General features: G+C 40.2%; 1 protein-coding gene across 1 annotated transcript in view; it reads left to right on the top strand.

The window, feature by feature from the left end:
- Nubpl (NUBP iron-sulfur cluster assembly factor, mitochondrial) overlaps window positions 1-26,946 on the top strand; it is a 221,917-nt gene that overhangs the window by 167,821 nt on the left and 27,150 nt on the right. The window contains exons 7-8 of the mRNA XM_052185869.1: window positions 9,908-10,001; window positions 25,838-25,923. Coding sequence (XP_052041829.1) covers window positions 9,908-10,001; window positions 25,838-25,923 — 180 coding nt within the window. The remainder of the gene's footprint in view (window positions 1-9,907; window positions 10,002-25,837; window positions 25,924-26,946) is intronic.

Raw genomic sequence — 26,946 nt, 5'->3', positions numbered from 1 at the left:
TATCACCCTCTTTTTTTTTTTTTTTTTTGAAATGGTTGAAAGTATCTTAATGATCACCCAATCTGGCATCCTATCTTTTACAGATGAAAGAACTAAAGTCTACAGAACTCAACTGTCTGACCTCTGGCCACACAGCTAATTTATTACAAAATTATAACAATGTAGATACACAGTTTTTCCAAACTAAAATTCTTTCTGATGAATAGATGCCTGGGTTCATACACTTTGTTTTTTCTAGAGTTCTTTTTCAGTGTTTTTTTTTTTTAATTGAAATTAACATATTAGGATTAAAAACCACAAGGCCTCAATATAATAGGTTGCACTTAAAATATAGCTTTATATGCAGCTAGAATTCTCACAGTTGGTTTCTTATTTGATGATTTTGATCTTTGAATTTAAACATGGAATTTACTGACCTAGTTTCAAAAATATGTTCAAAAGCTACAGATATTTTTGAGAAACTATTTAAGCATTTTCATCTGTTCTTGTAGATGGTTTATTGGGATTTAAGTGATTGTCCTACATAATTTTCCTATCTGGGTATTTGGTGGAATGGCACTGATTTCAAACAAGATCTGTTTGATGGCAAATTATTGGGAGCTGAAATGCTCTTCATTAGCACAAAGCTGGGAAATTTGTGCCTAAGATTTCCATGGTTACTAGGACCCTTACTTCTTATATAAAAGATTCTCAAGGATTGTGTGAAGAATGAATACTGTCTGAATAAAAACACACAGGAAGAAGTGAGAGAAAGGACAGATAGACAGATACACACACACACACACACAGAGAGAGAGAGAGAGAGAGAGAGAGAGAGAGAGAGAGAGAGAGAGAGAGAGAGAATGGATATCATTATAATGGACCTGAAAGGAACAAGGAACATAATTCTTATCTGTTTTATATAAATAATTGACTTACTGTGGCTTTAAGTGGACTCTGTCTATGTGCCTATTTGTCACAGATCACATACTGAAAAAAAACTCTTTAGTTCTTGGTGTCACGAGTTTTCGTTAGTAGAACTCTGCCAAAGCTTGGAGAATAGTACTGTGGGGTCCCAGGTCACTCACACAGCAGCAACATGACCTTGACAAATGTTGCGAGCTTTTCATTCTCAGGTGTTCTTCTGTGTAAAACAGGGGTCACACTGCCCATTTTGTACCGAGTATGCCAGTCCAAGCATTAGTTCTGACCATCGTAGGCTCTCAGAAGCTGCTCAGCTTATGTGCTGCAGCCCACTTGCCCCCTGCTGCTCCAATTTCTGCTTTCTTTTTTATTATTATTAGATATATTCTTTATTTACATTTCAAATGATTTCCCCTTTCCTGGTCTCCCAACCCCGAAAGTCCCATAAGCCATCTCCCCTCCCCTGTTCCCCAATCAACCCCTTCCCGCCTCCCTGTCCTCTTATTGCCCTACACTGCTGCATCAAGCCTTTTCAGTACCAGGGCCCTCTCCTCCCTTTGATGTCCAACAAGGCCATCCTCTGCTGCCTATGTGTCTGGAGCCATGGGTAACACAGTGTGTACTATCTGGTTGATGTTTTTGTCCTTGGGAGCTCTGGGAGTACTGGGTGGCTCATATTGTTCCTCCTATGGCTCTGCAAACCCCTTTAGCTCCTTGGATCCTTTCTCTAGCTCCTCCTTTGGGTACCCTGTGCTCAGTTCAGTGGTTGGCTGAGAGTGTCCCCCTCTGTATTTGTCATGTACTGGTAGAGCCTCCCAGGTGACAGCTATATCAGCTATATCAGGCTCCGGTCAGCAAGCACTTATTGGCATCCACAAGAGTGTCCGGGTTTTGTAACTGTATATGGGATGGATCACTAGATGGGGTAGTCTCTGGATGGTCTTTCCCTCAGTCTCTGCTCCACACTTTACCTCTGTATCTCCTTCTGTGGGTATTTTGTTCCCCCTTCTAAGAAGGACCAGAGTATCCATATTTTGTTCTTCCTTCTTTTTGGGCATCATTTGATATGTGAATTGTGTCTTGGGTATTCCAAGCTTCTGGGCTAATATCCACTTATCAGTGAGTGCATACCATGTGTGTTCTTTTGTGATTGGGTTACCTTCACTAAGGATGATATTTTCCAGTTCCAACCATTTGCCTAAGAATTTTATGAATTCATTGATTTTAATTGCTGAGTAGTATTCCATTGTGTAAGTATACCACATTTTCTGTATCCATTTCTCCACTGAGGACATCTGGGTTCTTTCTAGCTTCTGGCTATTATAAATAAGGCTGCTATGAACATAGTGGAGCATGTGTCCTTATCACATGCTGGGGAATCCTCTGGGTATATGCCCAGGAGAGGTATAGCAGGGTCCTCAGATAGTGTCATGCCCAGTTTTCTGAGGAACTGCCAGACTGATTTCTAGAGTGGTTGTATCAGCATGCAATCCCACCAGCAGTTGGTATTGGTACAGTGACAGGCAGGTAGATCAGTGGAATAGAACTAAAGACCCAGAAATAAACCCACACACCTATGGTCATTTGATCTTTGACAAAGGAGATAAAACCATCCAGTGGAAAAAAAAGTTTTCAACAACTGGTGCTGGTTCAGCATGCAGAAGAATGCAAATCGATCCATTCTTATCTCCTTGTACTAAGCTCAAGTCCATATGGATCAAGGACTTCCATATAAAACCAGACACACTGAAACTAATAGAAAAGAAACTGAGGAAGAGCCTTGAGCACATGGGCACTGGGGAAATTTTCTTGAACAGAACACCAATAGCTTATGCGCTAAGATCAAGAATTGACAAATGGAACCTCATAAAATTACAAAGTTTCTGTAAGGCAAAGGACATTTTCTGTTTTCTTTTGGGGGGCGGGGGTTATTATTTATTTATTTATTTATTTATTTATTTATTTATTTAATTTTGAGACAGGGTTTCTCTGTATAGCCCTGGCTGTCCTGGAACTCACTCTGTAGACCAGGCTGACCTTGAACTCAGAAATCCACCTGTCTCTGCCTCCCAAGTGCTGGGATTAAAGGCATGTACCACCACCACCCGGCCAAAGCTCTTGTTTTTTTTTTTTGTTGTTGTTGTTGTTTTTTGTTTTCTTTTTTTTGTTTTTGTTTTTGTTTTTGTTTTGAGACAGGGTTTCTCTGTAGCCCTGACTGTCCTGGAACTCACTCTGTAGACCAGGCTGGCCTCCATTTTCTGTTTTCTTCTCTTTACTAGCCTAGCTCCACTTGAGGGCTTCTGATCCCCAAAGTAAGATGTAAGCGGTTGGCAGGAGTTAGGACCAAGAGTCACCTTGACTGGGCGGCTCTTTAGATTGCTCTGGTCTCTTGGAGACAGTCTTCTGCATGTTCTCTGATGCCTTGGAGAACCTGAGCTTGAGCAGTGCTGTAGATCTTCTAATGGGGATTCAGAAAGCAGCTTTATGGCAACTACAGTTTTGCCCTTTCAAAAGCTTTTCTTTAAAGTATACAGTAGTTTTGTAACTTTGAGTACTGCATGTCTAAATATATTTTGCAACCTAATCCAAATTAGATCAGTAAATTGTAGCATTCTCAAACTTTAGCTTTTCAAATGTCTGTAGAGGATTAAAAAATTAAAAATTATTTTGACAATTAAAACATTTATTTTTACAATTTTTCATACACTATATTTTGATTATATTCTTTCCCCCGACTCTTTCAAGATCCTCCCCATCCCTGCTTACCAAACTTCATGTTAATTCTATCTCTTTTAAACAAAAATAGAAATAACAAAAAACAAAACACACACACATACGCACCTCAAGACAAACAAATCCCACAGAGTCCATTTTCTGCTGGCCAGCTATTTCTGAAATGAAGCCATCCTGGAGAGTGACTGTTATACCCACTGTCACTCCATGGAAGAAAACTGAAGTTATGAGATTTTCAGCTAAATGGATGGATCTAGTAATAAGTTATCCTGAGAGAGATAGCTCAGCCCACAAAGATAAGCATACATTTCTCTTCTCTCTGGATTTTGTTTTTAAGCTTTAGATATTTGTATTTCACTTAGTACACCTACCCATAAGGCTCTGGGTAGAGAGTAGGGACCTTTTCCAATGAAGAGGGAACAGAGTATAGTTTTATAGAGAGATAAAGAGGAAACTAAACAGGAAGGTCAAATGGGATGGGAATGAGAGGCAGAATACAGGAGATGATAGAGAAGGGATGCCTAACACTACAGTTGATTCCTTAAAACTGAAAAGAGCTTAATTTTTAAAGTAGGTTTATAATATTTTAGGCATCCTTGGTCACAATCCTATACTTCATTAGCATGTCCTTCTTGGTTATGAATATTTGCACATATAAGCAGTTGGCTTAAATTGTGCCTTAAGAGAACTTAGATATTCCTATAACTCAGTGATAACCATGACTTTATGGAGATACTATTATTTTTATATTTGAAATATTCTTGTTTTACCCATTCTATAGATTTATATAGGTCTCTGTGGGATAAGTAGCATAGCTTTAAATGGTATTTCAGTAAATGGGCTCAGAGAGTAAGGTTTTAGATAACAAGTGAACTGTGAATTGATACTGTCTCCACGTCAGAGCCAACTTGCTCTAGAACTCTGCTAGAGAGCCCCTTAGGAAATGGAAGATGCCTCGAGTAAGTCTCCGCCTCCTCAGGGCAGTATCTGCTCTCACTCTGTTGGGTTTATAGTGACTTTATAGAGATTTATCCAGGTAACCACCCCCTCCTTCCATTTTCTGTAGAAGGGAAAAAGTTTGAAAATGGATTAGAGAACTTTTTTGGGGAAAATGAAATCATTTGTGAAGAACACACTCTGTGTTGTAACTCGAGCAATGCATTCTTACAGTCAGCTACAAGGTTGAAGGTTACAAGGTTGAAGGTTGTATTAGTCAGGGTTTCTATTCCTACACAAACATCATGACCAAGAACCAAGTTGGGGAGGAAAGGGTTTATTCCGCTTACAGTTCCACATTGCTGTTCATCACTAAAGGAAGTCAGAACTGGAACTCAAGCAGGTCAGGAAGCAGGAGCTGATGCAGAGGCTGTGGAGGGATGTTTCTTACTGGCTTGTTTCACCTGACTTGCCCAGCTTGCTTTCTTATAGAACCCAGGACTACCAGCCCAGGGATGACTCCACCCACAATGGGCCCTTCCCCCCTTGATCACTACTTGAGAAAATGCCCCATAGCCATATCTTATGGAGGCACTTCCTCACCTGAAGCTCCTTTCTCTGTGATAACTCCAGCCTGTGTCAAGTTGACATACAAAACCAGCCAGTACAAAGGTCACAAGGTTGAAGGTTACAAGAGTGGCATGTTACATCCTCAGTGTCATTGATTTGTGCTAGTCAGGAGGCCAGCAATGGAAGGACAAACTTTCCCATCCTTCAGAGGATAAGTTTCTAAGGAACTTATATTTCAATAATTTCTCCTTTGTAATTCTTCATACAACTAAAATAAAATGTGGCATAAGCTTATAAATAAGTCACTGAAAAGAGCAAAAGCCATAAAAAACAATTATGATCTGCTTTAGATTTCTCTAGTATGTTAAAGGGTCCTTACATGGAGCAGATTTCATTTAAGTTGTATAATTTTATTGAAAGGGACAGACATTTGAATCAGAGTTATTTAGTACCTGTTGATTAAGCACTGGTCAGCTGTGAGGGGGGAGTCTGGGTATGGAGAGGGAGCTTAGGCATCTGCCACTGTTCTGTTAAGGGACAGTCTTTGGGATTGGAATATGTCTATAGGCATGTGACCCTGAACATGCCATATCTCATCTGAAATTAGGAAGATAGTTTGATCAACTGATTCTATCTATTTGGCTCCTGGTGGGGGCTCCTTGTACATCACAACATGGTAGGTAACATTGTAATAAGAAGCCATGCAAAAGTATCAGCTCATGGTGAGACAGGAAGCTAGACAGATAGATTCAGGGGCTAGATTTGCTCTTTTGTAATAGCTCTCCCTAAGAACTAACCCATTCTATTAGGCCAGTATTAATATCCTTTAGTGGTAGTTACATCTGTAACCTAATTACCTTGCACTAAGTTCTGTTGGTTCTGATATATATATATATATTTTAGCAGGGTTGGGACAGGGCATGAATAGATGAAGAATATCTGAATTTTCTTGTATTGAGTTCTGTTCTGTGGTGGTATGGGCAGGGGTGGGTGGGGGAGTGGGCAGATGCCTACTCACCCCAGACAGCACCAATGACATACTAAAGAAGCTTCGTTTTCCACTTAAATTGAGTTGTTGAGCCAGTAAGTATATTGCGTCTACTTACAGGAGCACGAGTGAGCACTTACTCAATTGCAGCATGGGCAACTCAAGAAAAGCCCTCCCCAGCATGGGTGAGGATTCTTATAAGTTGTATCCCTGCTGGTTTTTGAATGACTTTCAGACAACTTAGCTGTTTATAATGTCTTCTTTCTGGCAGCTGTCACCTTGAAGAAGGGCTGTGTGAATCTTGTAAGTTTCAGACACTTCCTGTGACTTGTCATTGTGTATTTACTTTTGCTTTTCATTGATTTTCTGAGTCTTAATGAATTTTCCTTCTTCCTCTTGGATGCATTTTTTTTTAAGAAAGTAACTATAGTACAGTGTCTCTTAAAATTCTCTACTATTTTTCCACATTGTCATACTGAGGACTGAGCTTTTGGTGTGTGAACCGTTGGAGAAAGTACTATGAACGATAAAAAATAATGGGTCAGATTCTTCCAGAGACACTTTCTATTAAGAATAAAATCAAACCCCTTGATGAGCAGCTACTGACACTTGACGATTTCTAGAGAACAATCAGTTTCTCTAAGAATGTGGCCCCTGATATATAAATCACTCCAGTGGATGGCCCCACACTCATGAGTTAGGGGCGACACTGATTAGGATCAGTTGACTATTTTTTTTTTTTAAAGGACACAAAATTGGGAGGGAGAGTTTACGGCGTATCTTGGAGGAGAAGGTGGAGCAGGTCAAATATGTTCAAAATACTTTTTATGAGTGATTTATACTTTTAAATGTCATAAACGTCATATAGCTGCTTTAGATGTAGACTAGAAAGGGTGCATAACAATGGCTAGCAGTTCTACTTTTCTTAGCTTGGTCAAGAAGTTTGTCACTATGAGTCCCCAAAAGAGCATTTCTCTCATGTGTGCTCAACAGGCCGTGAATAAGGGCCATAGAGCTAGCACACGCATCTGCTGATCCAAGGCTGTGGTTATTAGCCTCCTGCCCGTTCAGTGCGGTCCAGTCAACTTTTATATAGATCGTTGGAGTGCGTCACACAGGCCCCGGCCAGCTTTTTTTTTTTTTTTTTTTTTTTATCAGATAGTAGGAATTCAATTTAAGAGTCATTTGAAATGGACTGCCATAACAGTGACTTATTTTTAGTTCCCTGGGACCTTAGTTCTCAGAAATAAGAAATTGGAAGTAGCATGATCAATATCCCTAAATGGCAGGGAACAACAATGATCGGTCTTTGGCACTGGGCATCTGGTGTTCTCTGAAATGAAGAGACTTGCCCGTCTGCTAGTGCTGGCGGTCTCAGATGAGGATAGCAAAAGAGAAGTGTCCTTCATCTTCCTGGGGAGAGTTTCATAGATGACAGCTAAGGGTAGCCTTAGGGTAACTGTTTTCTAAGCCGTTGAAAATCAATCTGTATTCATTACTTTCTTAAAATATGTCATTATACCACTATCAAATGTACATGTTTATGAAATCACAAGGGATCCTAAAAGGCAAATCACTATATAGTGGCAGCGACTGATACATGTTTTAAAGAAAAATGGTGCCAGGGAAGGCAGCGATGGGTGGCTCTAGGCTGGGTTCTGCTTTAGGTAGGGCTGTGCTGCCTTCCTGGACAGCTGCCTCCAGTGTGCCAGCTTTCCTTCAGATGACTGGCTCAGCAGGTTTCTCCTACCACTCAGGATCCTGCACACCTCATGAGGAGGCTCTTCCTCCCCGTTCTCCTCTCCCTCTACTGTGAATATTCTTACCACATGACTGGGGTGAAAGAGTCAATGAAATCCATTGATAAATCTTTGGCCATCTGACCTTGTAACACTTGCCACCTGCAGTTCAGAGAATGAAGAGGTTTTGAAGGCACCTCTTACTATTTAATCTAAATTTCCGAAGCAGGGACCAAATAGTTTTGCAGAGTGAGGGATGCCTCTGACATGCTCTTCCTACCGTACTGCTCCTGACTTGCCCATCTCCATGCTCCTCTCATAAAATGTTAGTTCCATGATAACTGAGACTTTGGTTTATTTCTTACTTTATCCCAGTCACATAGAGCAATGCTAATTACCCAATAGAGTCTGATAGCTATGTATTGAAGAGATGCACCATTGTGTGCTGTATGTAAACATGTTCAGCCTAAGCCACTTGCTCTTTGAAGATGGTATAGAAAACTATGCTGCAGAATATGAGACAGATTATAGAATTATTTACATAGTTTCCCTAAAGCTTAAGAAGTCTCCTAGCCTTGCATTTGTTCTCAGAGGGGTAGCAAGCAGCTCCTGTACCATCACTCCTTGTTAAGGGGTTTAGTTCAGTTACAGCCTCACAAAAGATGGATCATAAGGCAGCAGAAGACGACTGTCCGAAAGTCCATAGACTGTTTCCTTTTTACAGTTTCCTGCCTTCTTTATGTAGAACTAGAAATAACATCTCTATTCGATGGTTACCTGCTAAAATCTATATGTTCTATAGGCATTTAATTATCTGTTGTTAACTCAGTGCCTAATATATATGAGTATTTTGACACTAACTGGACAAAACAAAAGCGAATTGGTGGCATGCAGAGTGGGCACACTGTCTAGTGGACTTAGGCAGGTTTCCCCGAGGAAGGGAACTTTAAGCTGAGGAAGAATTGGTGAAGACCAAACAGTTCAGGGAACAGAAACTCTTAAGAGTTTCTGAGTTATTCTAAGAGCAGTAGAATTAAGTACTAGCTCAGTTGCAGTTTGTGCCTCTCTCTCTCTCTCTCTCTCTCTCTCTCTCTCTGTGTGTGTGTGTGTGTGTGCGTGTGCGCGCGCGTGTGTGTGTGTGTGTGTGTGTGTGTGTGTGTGTGTGTATTGCTAGGGACAAACTGGTTTGGCAATGATGAAACAAATAGTGACCCAGAGGCTTTAATAAGAAAAGATGTTGTAGTCTTAATTCTTGACAGTACAAGAAAGCAGTGGATGTTGTTTGAGAGATTTGTAGCAGACAGAGTAAGTAACTGGCTGAGGGAAATGAGGGAAAGAGAAGTATTAATTATGAGGTCGACTTTCTAGTTTAGGTAACTAAGAGGATCCCAGGGCCTTTCACAGAGGCTAGAGAAGCCGAGGGAATAACAGCTGAGGGGGAAAGGGCACAGCATACTTCTCCATCTAAACTGAAGTTGAATATTACAGACTTAATCATGTGATGAATCCTTAAAAATGCCTGCAAAGTAAGAATCAACTGTTGATTTTACTGGGAGATTGTTATATTAAAATTAAATAATTTTTTTCTGGTGTTAAATATTTGTTCTTATTATTAGTATGCTTATTTTTAATGAAAGAAAAATAAAAATTTATTGTATAGGAAATGCTATACTAAAACAAGCAAATAAATATGAAGCAAATCTTCTAGGGGATGAAAAGATAGGATCTTCTGGTCAGGCAGAATGTAAGTTATATATTGATAAATGATTTATCCTGACTAGAAGACCATAGTGAAAGAGGCTACTAAGGTGTATATAAGGGGCCTCTCACGTGGAGATTCATTCTTATCACTCACAGCAGGTCCAGTAGGCAGGGTTTGACCATGCAGTCCTCTATTATACTCAGCCTACAGCATAATGTTGGTACCTTGAGGGATAGCTATTACTTTAGATATGTTGTTTATATATTACACTTGTTTACATCAAGATTCGTGGAAATTTTTACACAGTGATGTCACTTATATCCCCTTGGTTTTTAGGTAGATTGGGGCCAACTGGACTATCTAGTTGTTGACATGCCACCAGGAACAGGAGACGTGCAGTTGTCAGTCTCACAGAATATTCCCATTTCAGGTAAATCCTAAAAAGTTGGCTTGTTCTTTGTTTGATGTATTGCTATATACATAAAAATAAACTATATTGGGCTGGAGAGATGGCTCAGTGGTTAAGAGCACTGACTGCTCTTCCTGAAATTCTGAGTTCAAAACCCAGCAACCACATGGTGACTCACAACCATATGCAATGAAATCTGATGCCTTCTTCTGGTGTGTCTGAAGAGAGCTACAGTCTACTTATATATAATAAACAAATAATTAAAAAAAAACTATATTGTCAACAAATTTTCTGTCTTAGAATTATTTATGTATTGATTGTTACAGATCAGAATTATGTATGGAACTTTTGATGACAAATATGTGTATTTATAAAAACAAAAGGTATTTTTAAAGGTAATAATATAAATCTGTATTCTAGAAAAATTGCAGAATTTAAGCATATTTAAGTAGATCATGGTTATTTGGCCATGCTGACAATTGTTCAATTCTTAACAGCAAAGTGCTAACAATCAACCAGAAAATATTAGTTAATGAAACCGAGTGGGAATAAATGGTAGGAAAATTGGCTTTTTGGCAAATGTAGTCATGGGAAACTTTTAATATTCTTCTATATCTTTAGTTTTAAAGTCAAGAAAAATAATGTAATGGCTTATTTGGTCAAGTATGCAAGACTTTAATATTTTGTATATATAATTTAGAAATTGGTGGTAATAAACTATTTTGAATTCATTTCTAAAAATTCTCTGAAACAATTGCAAATGTGCACATGTGCACACACAGTGGGCTTCTAGGAAGATAATGAAAACTTAAAATATCTCTGTAGATAATTTTTATTGGTTATTTTAGCTTTGCCATTGACATTTAATTTATGAAAGAGCTTAAATCTAGGATTTTTTTTTTGGCAAGCTATAAATGCTCTTTGTTACCAGGAGAAGAGCATCATCAATATGAGCATTAAATATTTTAATGTATTTGTTATTGTAATGGAGTGTTCAGGTAAGTTGGACTATAAAAGATGAAACTGGCATAAAATGCAAATAAAATAATTTATCATTTTGATGATCTCTCTACTGTGTAATGTGCCTTTTTTTTTTTTTAGTAGAAGAGTTAATTGGCTTCTAGAGGTCCCACATTTACAATGCATATAGTTGAACACAGTTCTGATTGAGTTTAAAGCTCTTGATTGGAACCTCTGCATCAAGGGTCTCTGGTAACATCTGAGTCATTGTTCAGCCTTAGGGCATTCAACCCATTTAAACTGGCGTTAAGTTGGTGATTCTGTGATAAATTACATTTATCATTGTATGTATCAAATCTGAGTCCCGACGAAGTAACTATCTAGTGAGTGGGGTTTATTGCAAGGAGTAATGTTTTGAATCCTGAGACTATTCTGCACCTCCTTAACTTACCCATTGCAGGAAAAGTCTGAAGGCCATTGAGAAGTAGCTCCTTTGATTTCAGTAGAGTTCCAGGTGACTCACTGAAGGAGCCTTCTGTCTTTGAGCTTACCTACTTCTTGTCTTGCTAACTGTGACCACCCTAGCCCTTGGTGGAGTCATAGCAGGTAGAATTAGTGTACATGGGCTGTGGCATGCCAATATTGACACGGATGGTGAAAAGACCCTGGATTTTCTAGTGAGCATACATTGACTTTATAATTCTAAAAGGAGGAGCTAGTAGAACTGGTACTTTGCAAATGTGAGATCTTGGGTTCAGTCCTAGAAAGTGGGGACTAAGGGTATCAAACAGTAAAAAATACCCTGCTAGGATGATAGCCAAGAGAGTGGGGGGTATGTTTGATCATCTATGTATTTGTTAAAATGTTTGTTTGAGGCTTAGTTCTTGAAGTTTAGTTTTATTTGGGGCAATTTCATCTCTTAGCAAGCACATCTAAGAAGATGCCGGCAATGGGCTGGCTCTAGGAGTCAGTGGGCATAGTTCTGGCTTGGCTGCAGCATGACTGTCTTCAGTTTGTATAATCTGGAACTGCCTGGCAGAATCATGTTTGCCCTTCAGGTTTATCAGTTGCCCTTCAGAATTATCTCTTTGCTATTTATAAATCTAGTTTCCTGTCCCTTTTTATCACTGACATTAAAACTCTTTTAAGATAGTCTGTTCTACTTTTTCGTACGTTCTATATTTGTCCAAAACCCCTCTAGACTTGTGTCTGTGAGGGGACTTCCTGCTCCTTCTCATTAAATCCTTTCACATCAGGTGAGACCCTGCCCATGCTGCCCACACCCTCACAGCCCTCCACTTTCTTCTCTACACACATTCCATCCTCATTCAGAATATCTGTCCACTTCAGTGAGTTCCATGCCCAAGTTCAGCATGACCTTTAAAAGCCTTCTGCTCTAATGCCCAGCCCCTGCCTTGTCCCCAGACCTCCCAGATAGGACTCATTTATCCCTCTTTGAAATTCCTGTAGCATTGTAGTAGGACCACTCCTCAGGACCCAGGCTGTTTTCCTTTGAAGCCTGCACAGCATCTGAAATGCTGTCCTCCCCAGCACAGGTCTCCTTCATTCCCTGTGCATTCCCATATAGCCAGACTCACTGCCTTCCTGCAGGGACTCAGGGCCAGGCGTCAGTGAACGACTGTCACTGTCATAGTATCTTTCCAGCTGCTGGAATGCCAGAACATCTTCCTGTTCATCGTAGTGTCTTCTAGAGTACCTGAGCAGTAGCCTATGCTGCTAGTATGGACAATGCTAGGCTGACAGTTGACTCTGTTCACGTGAGAAGATTACTGTGCTCTTAGCGTTCTACTGCTCAGTCTTTTAACTCCCCCACTGCGTTCACACAAGAACTTTATAGATGAGTAAGTTAAACAACCTATTTCTGTAAAGCCAAGAATAAGGATCATTTCATTTTAGGTATTTATTTTGATGTAGAGGGCCTCCTTGTAGACTGTTGATACTGTTTAGTGGCCCTTTTCTTATTGTACTGAGATGAGGAGGGGCTTGTCCTTTGGTTACAGGTTCTGTATTAAATGGTGTGAGAATCACTAGCATGTTCCATTCTACAGGAAGAAAGTCTTCTGCCATGATGCTAACCACCTCTCTCGTTGTACCCTTCCTTAAGGAGACACGCCTGTCCCACAATTTAAAAGGATCAGACGAGATAATGTAAAAGCTCTTATCTAAATGCATACATAGTATCTTTTTAGAAACTGTTTAAATGCTTTAAAAGAGCTATTTGCTGAGGGAGATGTCATTTGATGAAATGTTTCCCGAGAAGACTTGTGTGCTATAGGCTTGGTTCCAGCCTGAGAGATGGCTGGGTTAGGAGTGCTGCCTCAGTGCCTAGATAACCTGCCTTGCCCTTTCATTCCTCTTTTTTGTTTTCTGGCCACTCTGAGGCAAGCAGTTTTATTCTCCTTTCCCTGCAGGATCCTGTGCCTCCCAGTGGTGCAGAACTAGCCAGGTCAACTGGCCATAGACCTTTGATCATGAATAGTTGTTTTTCTCAACAATTTTGCCACAGTGACAAAACGCTGAGTGATACAGGTGCTACTGAGGTGCTATGAACCAGAGGCTATATGAGGTTCACATTGCTCCAAGCCATGTGGGGAACAAAAGAAATGTTATGTATTTGGAAAGAGGCATTATTTTGGAAATTCATAGCCGACTTGTACAAACAAAAAGAGCATTTTTCTAACTACTAATTAGCAACTCTTTGTATGTGTTCTATTTTGCTCTTGTTTGTGCGTGTGTGAGCTCAGTATAGGAAGAAATTTCAAAAAAAAATTTCAGTTATTTGTGTTAACATGGTGTACAGCAGCAGAGATGAAGGTGTTGGCAGTCATCAGTGAGGAGTGGTGTAAATCTGAGCCTACATGGACTGTGAGCGCAGACCAGACTCTCCTGGATGTTAACTGCAGGAAAGAAAGGAGGCAGAAGAAGGATGGGGAGTGAGATCATGGCTTTCGAGTTGCTCTTGTCTTACTGAACTTGCCAAAGGGTGGAGTTAATGCCAACTTCATTGTGCTTCTCGCCTTGTTATTGATGATGCAGCTTGCTAGGCGTTGTTTGGTAGTTTATTTTATTGATTATTTGTTGCTATGTCTTGGCTTGGGTAGAGTCCAGGGTTGAATTCTATCTTGTTCTCCAGATGTGCACTGATGCTGTCCTAGGAGTTATTGGTCACTTGATTATTGTCTGTAATAGAGGCATTATAATTTTCTTAAAGCTTTTTAAAACTTGTACACTATTCTAGCTTTCAAATTCAATTATATTTTTCTTTCACACTTGACATCGGCTGAAGATTTGTGACTATCTGAAGACTATCCTAGTTTTATGTTTCACTCTTAGAACTAAGCAGAGGGCATGCTTTACGGTAAGCACATGAAACATGTCTTCATTTTCCAAGGACTGGGAGTCTTGGTAACTTAGAGGTAAGATGGCACATCTTAATTTAGTGGAGAGTTTAGGTACAGAGATGTCGACAGCAGCACTAATGACACTAAAAGATGATGGCACACCAGTGACTAACAGCAGGAGAGAAGGTGAGCAGGATGGTGTTAGGATCCTGCAGAGTCCTGAGACCTTTGAAAGAGGTGGACGCTACAGCCACTCCTAGAACCACTGCTGGGTAAGAGGAAAGTCTGCCCGGTAATGCCACAGCATCTCTTTTCCCACAGTTCTCTCCTACTGGTGGTGTAAGACCCCAAAAAACCGAGGGTGCCCCAGCACCCCACGCCCTGGAAGGTGACACCCAAATCACTCTCAAGAAACGGTCTTGATGCAGTAACATGAGGATTTCTTTATTCCAGAATTCTGGGTTCCACAGCCATACACCGTGCAGGGCTAGAGGACTATGGACCACCAGTGCCGAATTGTGACATCTTTTATAAGTTTATGACAAAGCCCATGAATCACAAACCAATCATTTCTTAGCATGGAGAGCCCACGAAATGCGAGCCAATCGATTTGTACCACTCCCTAGTTTTTAGGCCAATCACTTTAAATTATCGGAGCCCACTCTCAGTGGACCAATTAGTTTCCTGTTTTCTTGGATGTCTATAGCGGCATGAACTCCTGGATAGGAGTAATGGCGTAAGCAGCATTTGTATGGTGCAGAAGAACAGATGTAAGAGTTTATTTTGTTTGGGTGGTGTTAGGGGCAAATCACTTAGTGTGGCAGTGAATCTAGGAAATTAACCTTCACCTTACTAATATTGATAGAGGCAAGATAAGCTTAGCTCATTTCTAGTTACCTTATGGGGCCAGTATCACCTATTCAAGGCCTTTTTGCTAGGTCTAAACAAAGGTTGGGCTCTGGAATATGACCTTTTACCTAGTTTCTAACAATGAGCACAAAGAGCGGGCTCTGGAATATGGTGTTTGGGGCTCCTTAGAAGGCTGCAGTTAGGCTGTAGTTTCTATTCTTTCACTGGCAGATCCCTTTCTGAGCCACAAGGCAAGGAGGCTCAGAGAGACAATCCGCAGACATCATCTTCCCAGGGCACCGATCATGACAGTAGTGGGGGGGAAGGGGCTGGCAAGGCAAGTGGAATAACCGACAGAGCTTCCGTTCTTTGTGGTCATCACTTCTTTGCGTGTTAGCCGCAGGGACTGACGAAGCTCTAAGCAACGCTTGGAATTTATGGCCTTCAAAACCTTACGAGTTAACAAGGCACAGGAAGAACAGTCAAGTTAGTCAAAAGCCTGTGCTCGGTCACAAGGCGCACATGCGATGGCCACCCATCTTATGGCCAGAACATTTATATTGTAGATTAATTCTGAATCGGGTTTATTTGTATGGTGCAGAAGAACAGATGTAAGAGTTTATTTTGTTTGGGTGGTGTTAGGGGCAAATCACTTAGTGTGGCAGTGAATCTATAGTCAGGTGGAAATTAACCTTCACCTTACTAATACTGATAGAGAAATAAAATACTGGAAATCATTCAGATGATAGATGGGAGAGAGGTTAAGAGCTGAGGGGAGCCATTGCTCTTTCTTTGTTCACAGAAAAGAGCCAGGCAGCCTGGTGTGAGCCCTGTTTTCATCTCTTATCTCCTGGGCCAGGAGGAGCTGCTCTTTGGCAGGGAAGTCAGCTGGTTAGGAATCTGAATAGTTTGGGGCCTGGAGAAGCTGTTTAACAGTCTCCTGCTGTGTTATGATAATGAGGCAATGCCCTTTCTTCCGGTCTAGGACTCCCCCTGTCTGGACCCTATAGATAGAAGCCTGTAGTAGCCTTTTTGTGTCTCATATTTAAATGAGATGGGGTAGAAAACTTAATTAAGCCACTTTAATATTTCAGCAGCTGGTAAAGTGAAAGGCATGTGCTGCTTACACAGGTGCCCATCCTGCTCCAGGCTGGCTGAAGCACTGACTCATAAACACGCCCGCCCGAGGGCCAGTCAGGCAAGCTCACCCTCCCTCTCTCCTCCATCCGCAGTTTCCTTGGCTTGATCAATTTTCTCTTCTGTGGTAACACTTTGCTAATTTGAATAGTCATTTATAAAATGAAAATCTGGGGTTGTTGGATCTGGAAATGCTTGCTGCTGTGTTAAGTGAATGCCTGTAGACCATTATTTGAAATAGTTCCTTGATTTTCTAGTATTTACTCTTTAAAACCAAAAGAACAGTTATTTTGCACCTGTAAATCACATAAAATCTTTTATTAAAATTTATAATTCTTTAAAATAATTTTTATATTTTCCAGACTAAGTCTTTGTTTCTATGTTTTTATTGGATATTTTCTTTATTTACATTTCAAACGTTATCCCCATTCCCAGCGCACCCCACACACACACAATCCTGGAAACCCCCTATCCCATCCTCCCTCCCCCTGCTTCTATGAGGGTGTTCTTCCACCCTCCCCACTCCCACCTTCCTGCCCTCAATTCCCCTACTCTGGGGCATCTGTCATGCCTTCATAGGAACAAGGAATTCTCCTCCCATTGATGCCTGACAAGTCAGGCCTCTGCTACATATGCAGCTGGAGCCATGTATACTACTTGGTCTTTAAAGATAAACTAATACTAATCTTTTAAAAATTACTGTAAAGTCAAAGAAAAGCCTGTTCTTTTTTATTTTAGTGCTTTGTTTTTCTCTATAATTATGTAAAATTTGTAATGAGCTCCAGCTATAAAGCCAGTAAAAGGTAGAGTATTAAGTTATAGACTTTTTTTGTTGTCAGAAACATTAAATCATTTACTTTTTAAAAGATTGATTTAAATTTGTGTGTGTGAGTGTGTGTGTGTGTGTGTGTGTGTGTGTGTGTAAGCATGGGTACCCACAGAGCTAGGAGTAGGTATTGGATCCCCTCAGCTGTTGCTGCAGGTAGCTGTGTGCTGCCTGACATAGAAGAGTCGTTGCTACCTGCCTATCTGTCCTTCCAGATCTTCCGTGCAAACTTTGGTTGGCATTTCATTGGTGGATGCCATGTCTGTGATTTTCCTCAATGCTGTGACAGAAACAGCTTAAGGAGAGAAGGAAGGAGCATGTTTAGCTCACAGTCCAGGAAGGCATAGTGGTGCTTACACAAGATGCTGATACCACATCAGCTACAGGGAGAAATGGATGCTGGTCCTTCGTTTCTCTCCTTTTCCTCTTTTTTATTCAGTCTTTGACTCTGGCCTATGAGATCATACAATTTACATGCAAGATTAGTCTTCTTCTCTCAGATACTTCTCTGGGAACATCCTCAAAGATGTACACAGAAATGTGTCTCCTAGTAGATTCCAAATCTAGTCAACCTGACAGTAAAGCCTGGCTCTCACAGAGACCTAGTAAGAACTGTGTGGTATAGTCTGTTATTGTTTTAGTCCCTGAATTATTTCTACAATATGTTTATTTTGTAGTTAGACAAAATTGTAAGCAACTGTCGAAGACTAGAAACCTTCAGGATTTTCTGTCAGGGCATTTGTGATATGTCATTATTTACCTGTTTATTGGATATCGAGCTTGGCCCTCTGCAGCTGAGGCAGGTGTTCGAGCACTGAGCTTTATTCCCGTCTGAACTTCAGTCCTTGTTTACTTTAAAGTTCTAAAATTAAATGTAATGTCAGTGTTAACAGCAATGTTTCCTATCTAATTTTAAGAAGAAACAAAATTAATTAGGCCCATTTTATTTAGCTGAACATATACTGCAAGTTAAGTTATAGTGCATCAGTTACCAATTTGATGAAATAGCCTAAGAATAAATAAATTTCTATACTGTTACATGAAGGAGCCCATATTTTGAAAACATCTGCAGATGGTTCTAAAACAATCAGTTTTTAGAATCACTGGTGTGAACCATTGTCAGGTGTTTAATCAGACTCACTGGTGTGAACCAATGTCAGGTGTCTAAATCAGACTCACTAGTGTGAACCAACTGACTGACAGGTCTCTAAATTCCTTGAGTTTCTTCCAGGTGCTCATCTCACACAAGTTTGTTTCAGACAGATTTTTTTTTTCACAATAGTCCATTAAGAATTTTTGAGACTTCTCCTTCATGGCTTAACTTGACAGTTAAAATCCCTATGGTTTAGTATTCAGTAAGTAGGTTAATGGCTAATGTATAGCCAGATCCACATTGAAATCTACATGCCAGCCTGGCAGAGCACAGGTCCCACAATATGAAGAGCTTTGCACCTGGTTTTAGATGTTCCAGGCTTGATGAAAATCTGGAAAGTGTTCTGAATGTCATAGGGAACCAAAGGTTTCCTCTGAAGAGTGCCAGGCCTCAATCCTCTATCTCCTGAAGCATGCTTGGTTAGTAAATGCTAGAGTGATCAGGAGCTGTCAGTCCCTCATCTGAAGTTTCTGTTTTAATAAAGAATAAAAATTGTTATGACAGCTGGGAAATAGTTCAGAGCAGAGAGCTTGCTTAGCTCACAAGGTCGTGAGTTGGACTCACAACACAGAAATGAGCAAACACAAAGCTAAGAGCCAGGACTGTCAGCACATGCTGTGATCCATTTGTCAGGAGGCTAAGGATAGGGAATCACAAGTTCAAATCCAGCCTGAACTAAAACTAAGACTCTCTTTTAAAAAAGAAAAGAGGTGAAAAGAAAAATTGTTCTATTCTGAAACAGACTTCGGTAGTTCCAGGGAGAGTATTGACAGGTTGAGCCACATGTGTATTTAACAGAATCTAAGATACAACATAATTAAAATTAGCTTTAATTGCAGACAGGCAAATGAGAGCCATCTGTGTGTGGAGATATATGTCCAACAGTTGATTTTCCCAAGGTGTTGATCAGTAAGCATGGTCACGAAGTAAGGATTTTATCTTTACTCATCATAAGAAGAGGTGAGGTGCAAGAGGGAGATGGGAAGGAAGAGAATGAGAGAAAGAAATAGACAAAGAGTCTGGAGTAGAAAAGTTGGCAATAATGACTCCCATCTACTTTTCAGTAAATAACAGTTATACACTTGACGTCATGATGGACCAGCACAGATTGAGTAGCCCTTCCGGTTTCCATTCCCTGTGCTGCTGTGCTCAAACTGAGGCCCTCGTGTGCTTAAGCACAAGCTCTGCCCCTGAGCTACGTCCCCAGTGTATGCTGGTTCTCTGGTTCTGTAAGTGTGTATCTAGATAAGTCGAGCAGAATTGGCAGCAGTGAGCATGATAGCCACACTCGTGTCCTTTGAGCCTCTATTAGCTTTATGTTAAAGTGCTCACAAGCTATAAGATGTAGTGCTGTCCCACAGGCATGATTCGGAGCAGGCCTTGTCCATGCTTATTCTCCCAGCTGAGTCTGTCAGCCAAGCATGGCAGTTGGATAGACTCTGCCCCACAGGCTGTACTGTTCAGTTGAGTAGTTCTACCCCACTGTAATGATGATCAGCTAGCCTGGAGAAATTGGGTTTAACTGAACTGTGACCCAAATCCAGGCTTGCAGTTATGGATCCTCTTCTAAATAGTCACATGACTTAGCAACTAAGACCATAGTCTAAGTAATTGTTTTGTAAGGTGTTTACATATTTGTCAGGATCTACCAGAGACTTAGCCTTTGTTGACAAATCTCAGTAGGTCAAAATCTTTAAAAGGTTCAAGTTGAAACCTATATTTTAACAACATTATATCACTAGATATTTAACCTAGGAAGTGAATAGAATTCTTGATGAGATCCTTGAGTCTTTTAACACCCGAAATATTGACACCTTTTGTAAACTAAGCACTCTTCTTACTTTTGATGATATTTCCGTGTAGTCAGTCAGTAGGTGGAGCACAAGTTTCTATCAGATCAATCAGAGAACGGAAGTGACATCACTTGTAATGGCATATAAAGAGCGAGAGTTCTAGGACAGTTCTTATTGCCTCGTGTGTTATAGACTATAAAAAATTAGACATAGCCATGTGGAAAGGCAAGGATAAAATGTCTCAAGTTAAAAGATTGTATTTTAAGCTGAGAGATTCATCACAAGAAAAAAATTGGCATGATTCCTTTAAAATTTACATTTTTGGATGATAATGTGTAGACTGGTTAAGGACTAAAATGTCATTTTATTGGAAGCTTTGTCGTGTTACATTTTTCACAACTTCTGAGTATTATTAGAGGACTATTTGAAATGGTTGCTTATATAAAATGCTTAAAATTTTGGAACAATGCAAGAGGGTGTTTCTGTGAAAGGACTAAAACAGTGAGCCCTAAACTGTGTTGGGATCAAGAACTTAATTCTTAAAAATACAGTATATACTTTTGTTTAAAAAATAAAGAACTTATACAAAAGTATCTTTTATAAACCTGGCTGGTATTTTCTGTGATATATTACATATTATATGGCATTTGGTGACATGAAAAGTGATTGCTATTCTTGTTTGAATGCCACTAGTCTAGGTACAAAGAAACTCAGATAGAAGATGCTAATGATTAAGTTGAGGTTAAATCACTTTCATCTTTCTCTAGACTCTCGGGGAAATCAAAATAATGTCACTGAACATTTTTATATCACCTTTACATTCTTTTTATTTAAAAAATTGAGCAGCTCTTTTTAGTTAAATAGGACCAGCTTAAACAGGTCCATTTTATATGCTGAGATTGATTTAGAGTTAGTGAGTTAGTTATTTAGAGTTATAGAATACATTAACAAAACTAAAAACTAGAGCTCTTGACGTCTGGTTTAAAGAATTACTAAAATTTCATGCAATGCTAATCTAAGATAGGTGATTTTGAAAATGAACACAGGTAGTTTTAGATATTCAGTTTTTTGCTATCTTCCCATTTTATTCAGGGTGTTTTCTCATTAGTTTTGGCTGCTAAAAAATTAAAATAAATATAATTGGCTATTATATTTGTCTGCTTCCATTGCTGTAACAAAATGTACAAGGCAATGTATTTTATAGAGAAAAGGGATTTATTTAGCTCATGAATTTAGAATTTAAAGGCCCAAGCTTTCAGTAGCCGGATCTGCTTGACCTCTGATCAACCTTTGATCAGGGTTCCCTTGGCAGCGTTACATTGAGGTAGTAGGAATCAAGGCAGGAGCTTATGCAAGAAGGGGAGGGATCTAACTATCAGATAGGAAACTAGAAATTCAGGGATCTGCCTCTGAGCAATAGCAGCTGCTTTGCAAGGCCCTGCAAGGTTCCACAGGAAATAAGTACCATAAACCCTCTGAGGACAGTTCCTTCTGCCTTCCATGGGACTCTCTCCCACCCCTTTTAGAATAATCCTACTGTATTGAGAACTTCATACATGAGCAATTCATTTACCTCACTGGTACCCCTTTTTCTCTCTCCAGTTCTACATATTCCACCCCCTCCCCCATCATGATCTTGTCTTTGTTACAGGTAAATACATATATGTACACACACACACACAGGCACACATTTATGCACTGAGTATGTTTAGCTTTGCTTGCATCCTTTTCCTATGTCCACGGCTCACCACTGGGGATTGGACAACCTGTGTAGACGCTGATCTCTTCAGGAGACTTTCTCTCTTGGCAAGTGTTGTCCACCTGTAGGTCTTTATCTCCAGGTAAGACCATGTGGATTCCCCTGTCCCTGCCGGGATGTCAGTTGATACTGTCTGTATGCTCTTATCTTACTGAGAGGCTGTGGTGGTCCTTCCCTGTCATGTATAGCAGACGCTACCTCACAGCAGACTGCTCTTCTGGCTGTTATGCTCCTTCTTCCCCACTTGGTGGGTTTCCCCGAGCCTTAGGTGTAGGGGGTTGTATTGCAGATGGATCTGTTGAGGTCAGAGACCCCCACAGTCACCAATTCCCTGCATATTGATCAGTGGAGGATCTCTGTAATTTGCACTTATTATAAAAAGAATCTTTGATAAAGGGCAAGAGCTACATGTATTTGTAAATATTTAAAAAAAGTATTTATAATACAGTTAGAAATTATATTATTTTGGGGAAAAGGTAGTAGTAGGTTCTCTTCTTGGGTTCATGACATCTCTAGCCATGGATAATTGACTAGGCTTATAGTAAGTTGATTTCCCTCCTATTAAATGGGCTTTAAATCCAGTTCGACAGGTGTTGGTCCCCCTTGTGGTAAAGGTGCAACTGTAGTACTATTGTGTACTTCTTGCCAATGTGCCATTGTGCTTCACAAGTGTCACAGCCCAGTAGGACTATTGATTACTTTTCTGCCTTGGCAATGGTACCTCTGAATACTATGAGAGCCAGGGGTCAGGGAGGAGGCTTCCAGGTCAGTTGCAATTTAATTTCTTCAAGTTCTGTTCTGAAGTATGTGGTATATTCAGCAGTAAGTTCTTATCTTCGAGTTCTGGAAGGCAATCAAGGGAAACAGTAGTATCCTATGTTGCTTGAGGTATCTTTTGGAGTCCCCTGACCAATAACTCAAAGTTTCCGTGCTTGGGACCAGGGCTTTTGTTAGATAGCCTTTGGCTCTTGGGAAAAACATTTTTACCCCTTGTGACATAACTTTAAGTTACTTATATGTGTATATACACTGTCCTAGTTAGGTTTACTATTTCTGTGATGAAGCACTATGACCAAAAACAAATTGGGGAAGAAAGGGTTTATTTGCCTTACACTTGCACAGCGATGTTCATCAAAGGAAGAAGTCAGGGCCAGAACTCAAGCAGGTCAGGAATCTAGAGTCAGGAGCTAATTCAGAGACCATAGGTGGGGGTGATGCTGCTTAGTGGCTTGTTCTAGGTGGTCATCCCATGGTATGAGCATCTCCAGAATGTATATGTACTAATAGTATGTTTCCCTATGGTGTTTTTATCATCCTTGGTGTTCTTTATTCCTTTTTTCCTTCTTTCTTAGTGTTTCCCTCCCTCCGCTGACTCCTTGTAAAGTCTCCCTTCTATTTTCCCATTTTCCTTTTTGTATCTTTAAATAAGAATCTGTAACCTGGAGTAACCACAGAAAGCGGGTAGTAGAACATGGGATCCCACCTTTTAAAGGTCCTATCAGCCCAGTACCACCATTAGTCTAGGGCTCTAATAAATCAGTTCTTTAGAGGACAAACATACAGACCATAAAAACATGAACCTGTATTATGTAATGAGATACAAATAGTAGACAAGAATACTTAGGCAAGAACACATTTATGTCCTGTGGCTAGAGTTTAGAGCACTTTTTAGAGCTAATTCAATAGATAACAACCTGCGTAGTGGGTAGCTGTGCGGGAGAGGATTGGGAGGAAATAGTCCACAAAGCTTCTTGTTCCACTATGGAAAAAATAGTCTAGGTTTGAGAGGCAGTTCTTACTTCCACTTAATAAGATTACCAGGGCAGACAGGTTGAACATGGGCAAGGTTCAGAAATACAGTTAGGAGTGAATGCTAGATCATACAGTCATAGATGGCCTTGGAAATCATCTATTACACATACCAGTTTTACAGTCAAGGAAACTGAAACCTAGGGTGTTTCTGAGTTTCTTGCCCAAGATTAGTCACAGCTATATGGGGCCAGAGCTAGGATTAATTCCTTCCACATGGCGGGATATAGAAATAACAGAATTGAGGAGGTGGCAGATTGTGGAAATACTTTGTATGTGGAGAGAATAATTTTTTTTTTTGCAGAGATGTGATTAATCATCTTTTAAAAGAAATAACTATGGTCTAGCTTTTGGGTTAATCAAAGAAATTAAGAAAGGAAAGCTGGAACAATCCATGAAAGTATTTTAAGACTAGGATGATCTGTCTAATGACACAAGGAATTGACCTTCCTGGCAACTTCTGAGGTATTTAATTAATAATAATAAACATAGTAGCAATGATGTTTTTTAACAGCATCTCTTTTTGGATGCAAGGCATCGTATCAGATATCAGTGTCTAGCAGTGATGTAGTACTGCAACTGCCGGCATGGTATAATTGTGCCAATTATGAGAAAGAAACTGAAGCCCACATGGGCACACAGCCCACTAGCCATAGGATCAGATTTTGAATCCTTACATATTTGTATCTGTCTTAGTTAGGGATATACTGCTATGAACAGACACCATGACCAATGCAAGTTTTATAAAAGAAAACATTTAATTGGGGCTGGTTTACAGATTCAGAGGTTCAGTACATTATCATCAAGGCAGGAACATGGCAGCAACCAGGCAGGCATGGTGCAGTAGGAGTTGAGGGTTCTACATCTTTATCCAAAGGAAGCCAGGAACAGACTCAGCATCCTCAGGCATCTAGGAGGAAGATATCTAAGCCCATTCCCACAGTGATAAACTTCCTCCAACAAGGCCACATCTTCTAATAGTGCCACTCCATGGGATGAGCATATACAAACCATCACAGTATCTCAAAGTTGGTAATAGATAAGACCTCTCCTTCTAAAGTTACCTCTAGATAAAAAACAAGTAAAAGTTTAATAAAAACATACAACTAAAACTTTAAAAAAAATCAATGACATTCAAATTATTGATATTAATGTAAAGAATATAGATTTTGATAAGAAGAAATGTTGATTACGAGAAATGTTTGTGGCTTCCTGTTGGAGAAATGCCATGGGATCTTGCTTGTCTCCTCGTTTGTGTAGTGTGTCACAGTGTAGTCCTGACCCTTTCCCTTACCTAGCTTCTCCCAAAGGAACTTCAGACAGTAGTCTGTTATACCACTTGACCTTTATTTCACCTAATCAGATATTAATTGCTACTCTCTCCTCTGTTTTTATCTGCTCTGATAGACTGTCCCTCTGGGTTCTGAAATGCCATGTTTTTGTGTATCAGATTGTATGCTGTGTGATGCTAGTTATTGGGATATCTAAACCACAGAATTCAAGAAGGTCACAGAATACCAAGTCTTTGTATTTTCTGCAAACACTATCCCAGGGCCATCTGTGCATTCAGGGTGATAGTGGTGATCCCAAACAGTTGCATCCCCTTCACTCAATGTTGACTCCATTCCAGCCTGGCCAGTCTGCATCCACATTTCTACCATAGCCCTTGGCTTTACCCCAACCAAACTATCCAACACATGTGAGTTTTTCAGAACACACACATTTAAGACCCAGCTGAGGAATTGCCTCTCTGGACATCTTCTGTATCCTTCTCCTTCCCTTCCACTTCTCCACCCTCACATCATGCTCACCACTCCCCCTTCCTGTTAGTGTTCCTTCCTGTTTCTCAGTAGAACTTGAGGACCCCATGCACATCCTCTGTGTTAGCACCTAGTACTAGGTGTAGCAGTCCTCATTTATTTTCTGGTGTACCAGTTAGACCCCTGACTTCTGGGCGGCTGGCCTCAGACATGTCTCATGAACACATGTCTGAATGAAGAGGTTGCGTTGCTCTGGCTGTGCTGCTGCTCCATCAGCTATGATTTCAGAAGCCAGAGGTCAAAGGCAGGAAAAGGAACTTACTTGTGTCAAACTTGTATGAATTGGCTAAGCAGTGTAGAGGCCTCGTGAGCATGTGAATAAAGTCATGTAGGAAGCAAGCTTCCCCTGAAGTCTTAAAAGATACTTTGCTTTGTTTCTCTTTGGTCAGGTGCTGTGATTGTCTCCACGCCTCAGGACATTGCACTGATGGATGCACACAAGGGTGCGGAGATGTTTCGGAAAGTCAATGTGCCTGTAAGCATTTACACCCTCCCTGGTAAAAGCATGAGATCTGTAAGACAACTCATTAACAAAACATCACCCCTGTTTTAGTTTAACCTTCTGTTGAACATTTCATGAAACTCCTAGTTCATCTTTCCAGTTATTGTATACTTAAGGTTACAAATATGTCTAAATCATGCTAATCAAGAGGAATTCTGAACCAGGGTTCAGGGACTTCAAGTTTTCTGCAAAACTATGCTTTCCAGTCCTGATGGAGTCACATGAGTGTCTCAGGAAATGCTTTCATGATAGACTACAATAAAGCACCTGTAGGAAAGGAGGTGAAAAGGTAACTCACTGCATTTTAAGTCTTGATAGCCTAGGTTCTTCTAGGGAGTTTTTTAGGATATTCTGCACATGACAAAATAATGTAAGAATGTAATAAAAATAGACATAGAATAATTAAGATCAGATGGAACCCAGAGTAAAGTCAGCAAACAAACTGCATGCCATTAAGGAACTTAAATATGCTATGAATTTTCTAGCAGCCAAAGGAAAGAAGCATGATACCAATTAAGACACTGTCCATTTGCACATGGTTGAAAAAAGCTGCTTGCTTGAGAGAAGCCCTGCCGAGACCAGACACATACTTTCACTAGATTCTTGTACGGAAGAAATTATAGTAAACACGCTCCCTTCTTCTTTACTCTAAGGGAAAGGTTCTTCCTTCTAGTGGCCTCAACGAAGGCCCAGGGAGAGAACTGAAGGGCCGTTAGAACATGACCATTGCAGTGCTTCTGTCCGTGTGGCTCTCCACGACAGCTTTACAGTTAAGACAAACAGGCCTTTTAAAACCTTGGCCCAAGCCAAAATGATAGCTCAGTGGTAGAGTGCTTGTTGTGTGAGCCTAACAGCCTGAGCTCAGGCCTCAGAACCCACGTAAAGGTGAAAGGGCCTCTCACCTCCACATGTGCATCGTGTGAGCACACGTATGTTCACATATACATACACAATAATAAGAAATAATAATTTTTAGAATCTTAGACCCATGGATTA

The sequence above is a fragment of the Apodemus sylvaticus genome, chromosome 6 (assembly GCF_947179515.1).
Source record: "Apodemus sylvaticus chromosome 6, mApoSyl1.1, whole genome shotgun sequence".
Taxonomy (NCBI): Eukaryota; Metazoa; Chordata; class Mammalia; order Rodentia; family Muridae; genus Apodemus; species Apodemus sylvaticus.
Note: the sequence above shows the minus strand (reverse complement) of the source record. Positions and strands in the feature narration are given on the sequence as shown.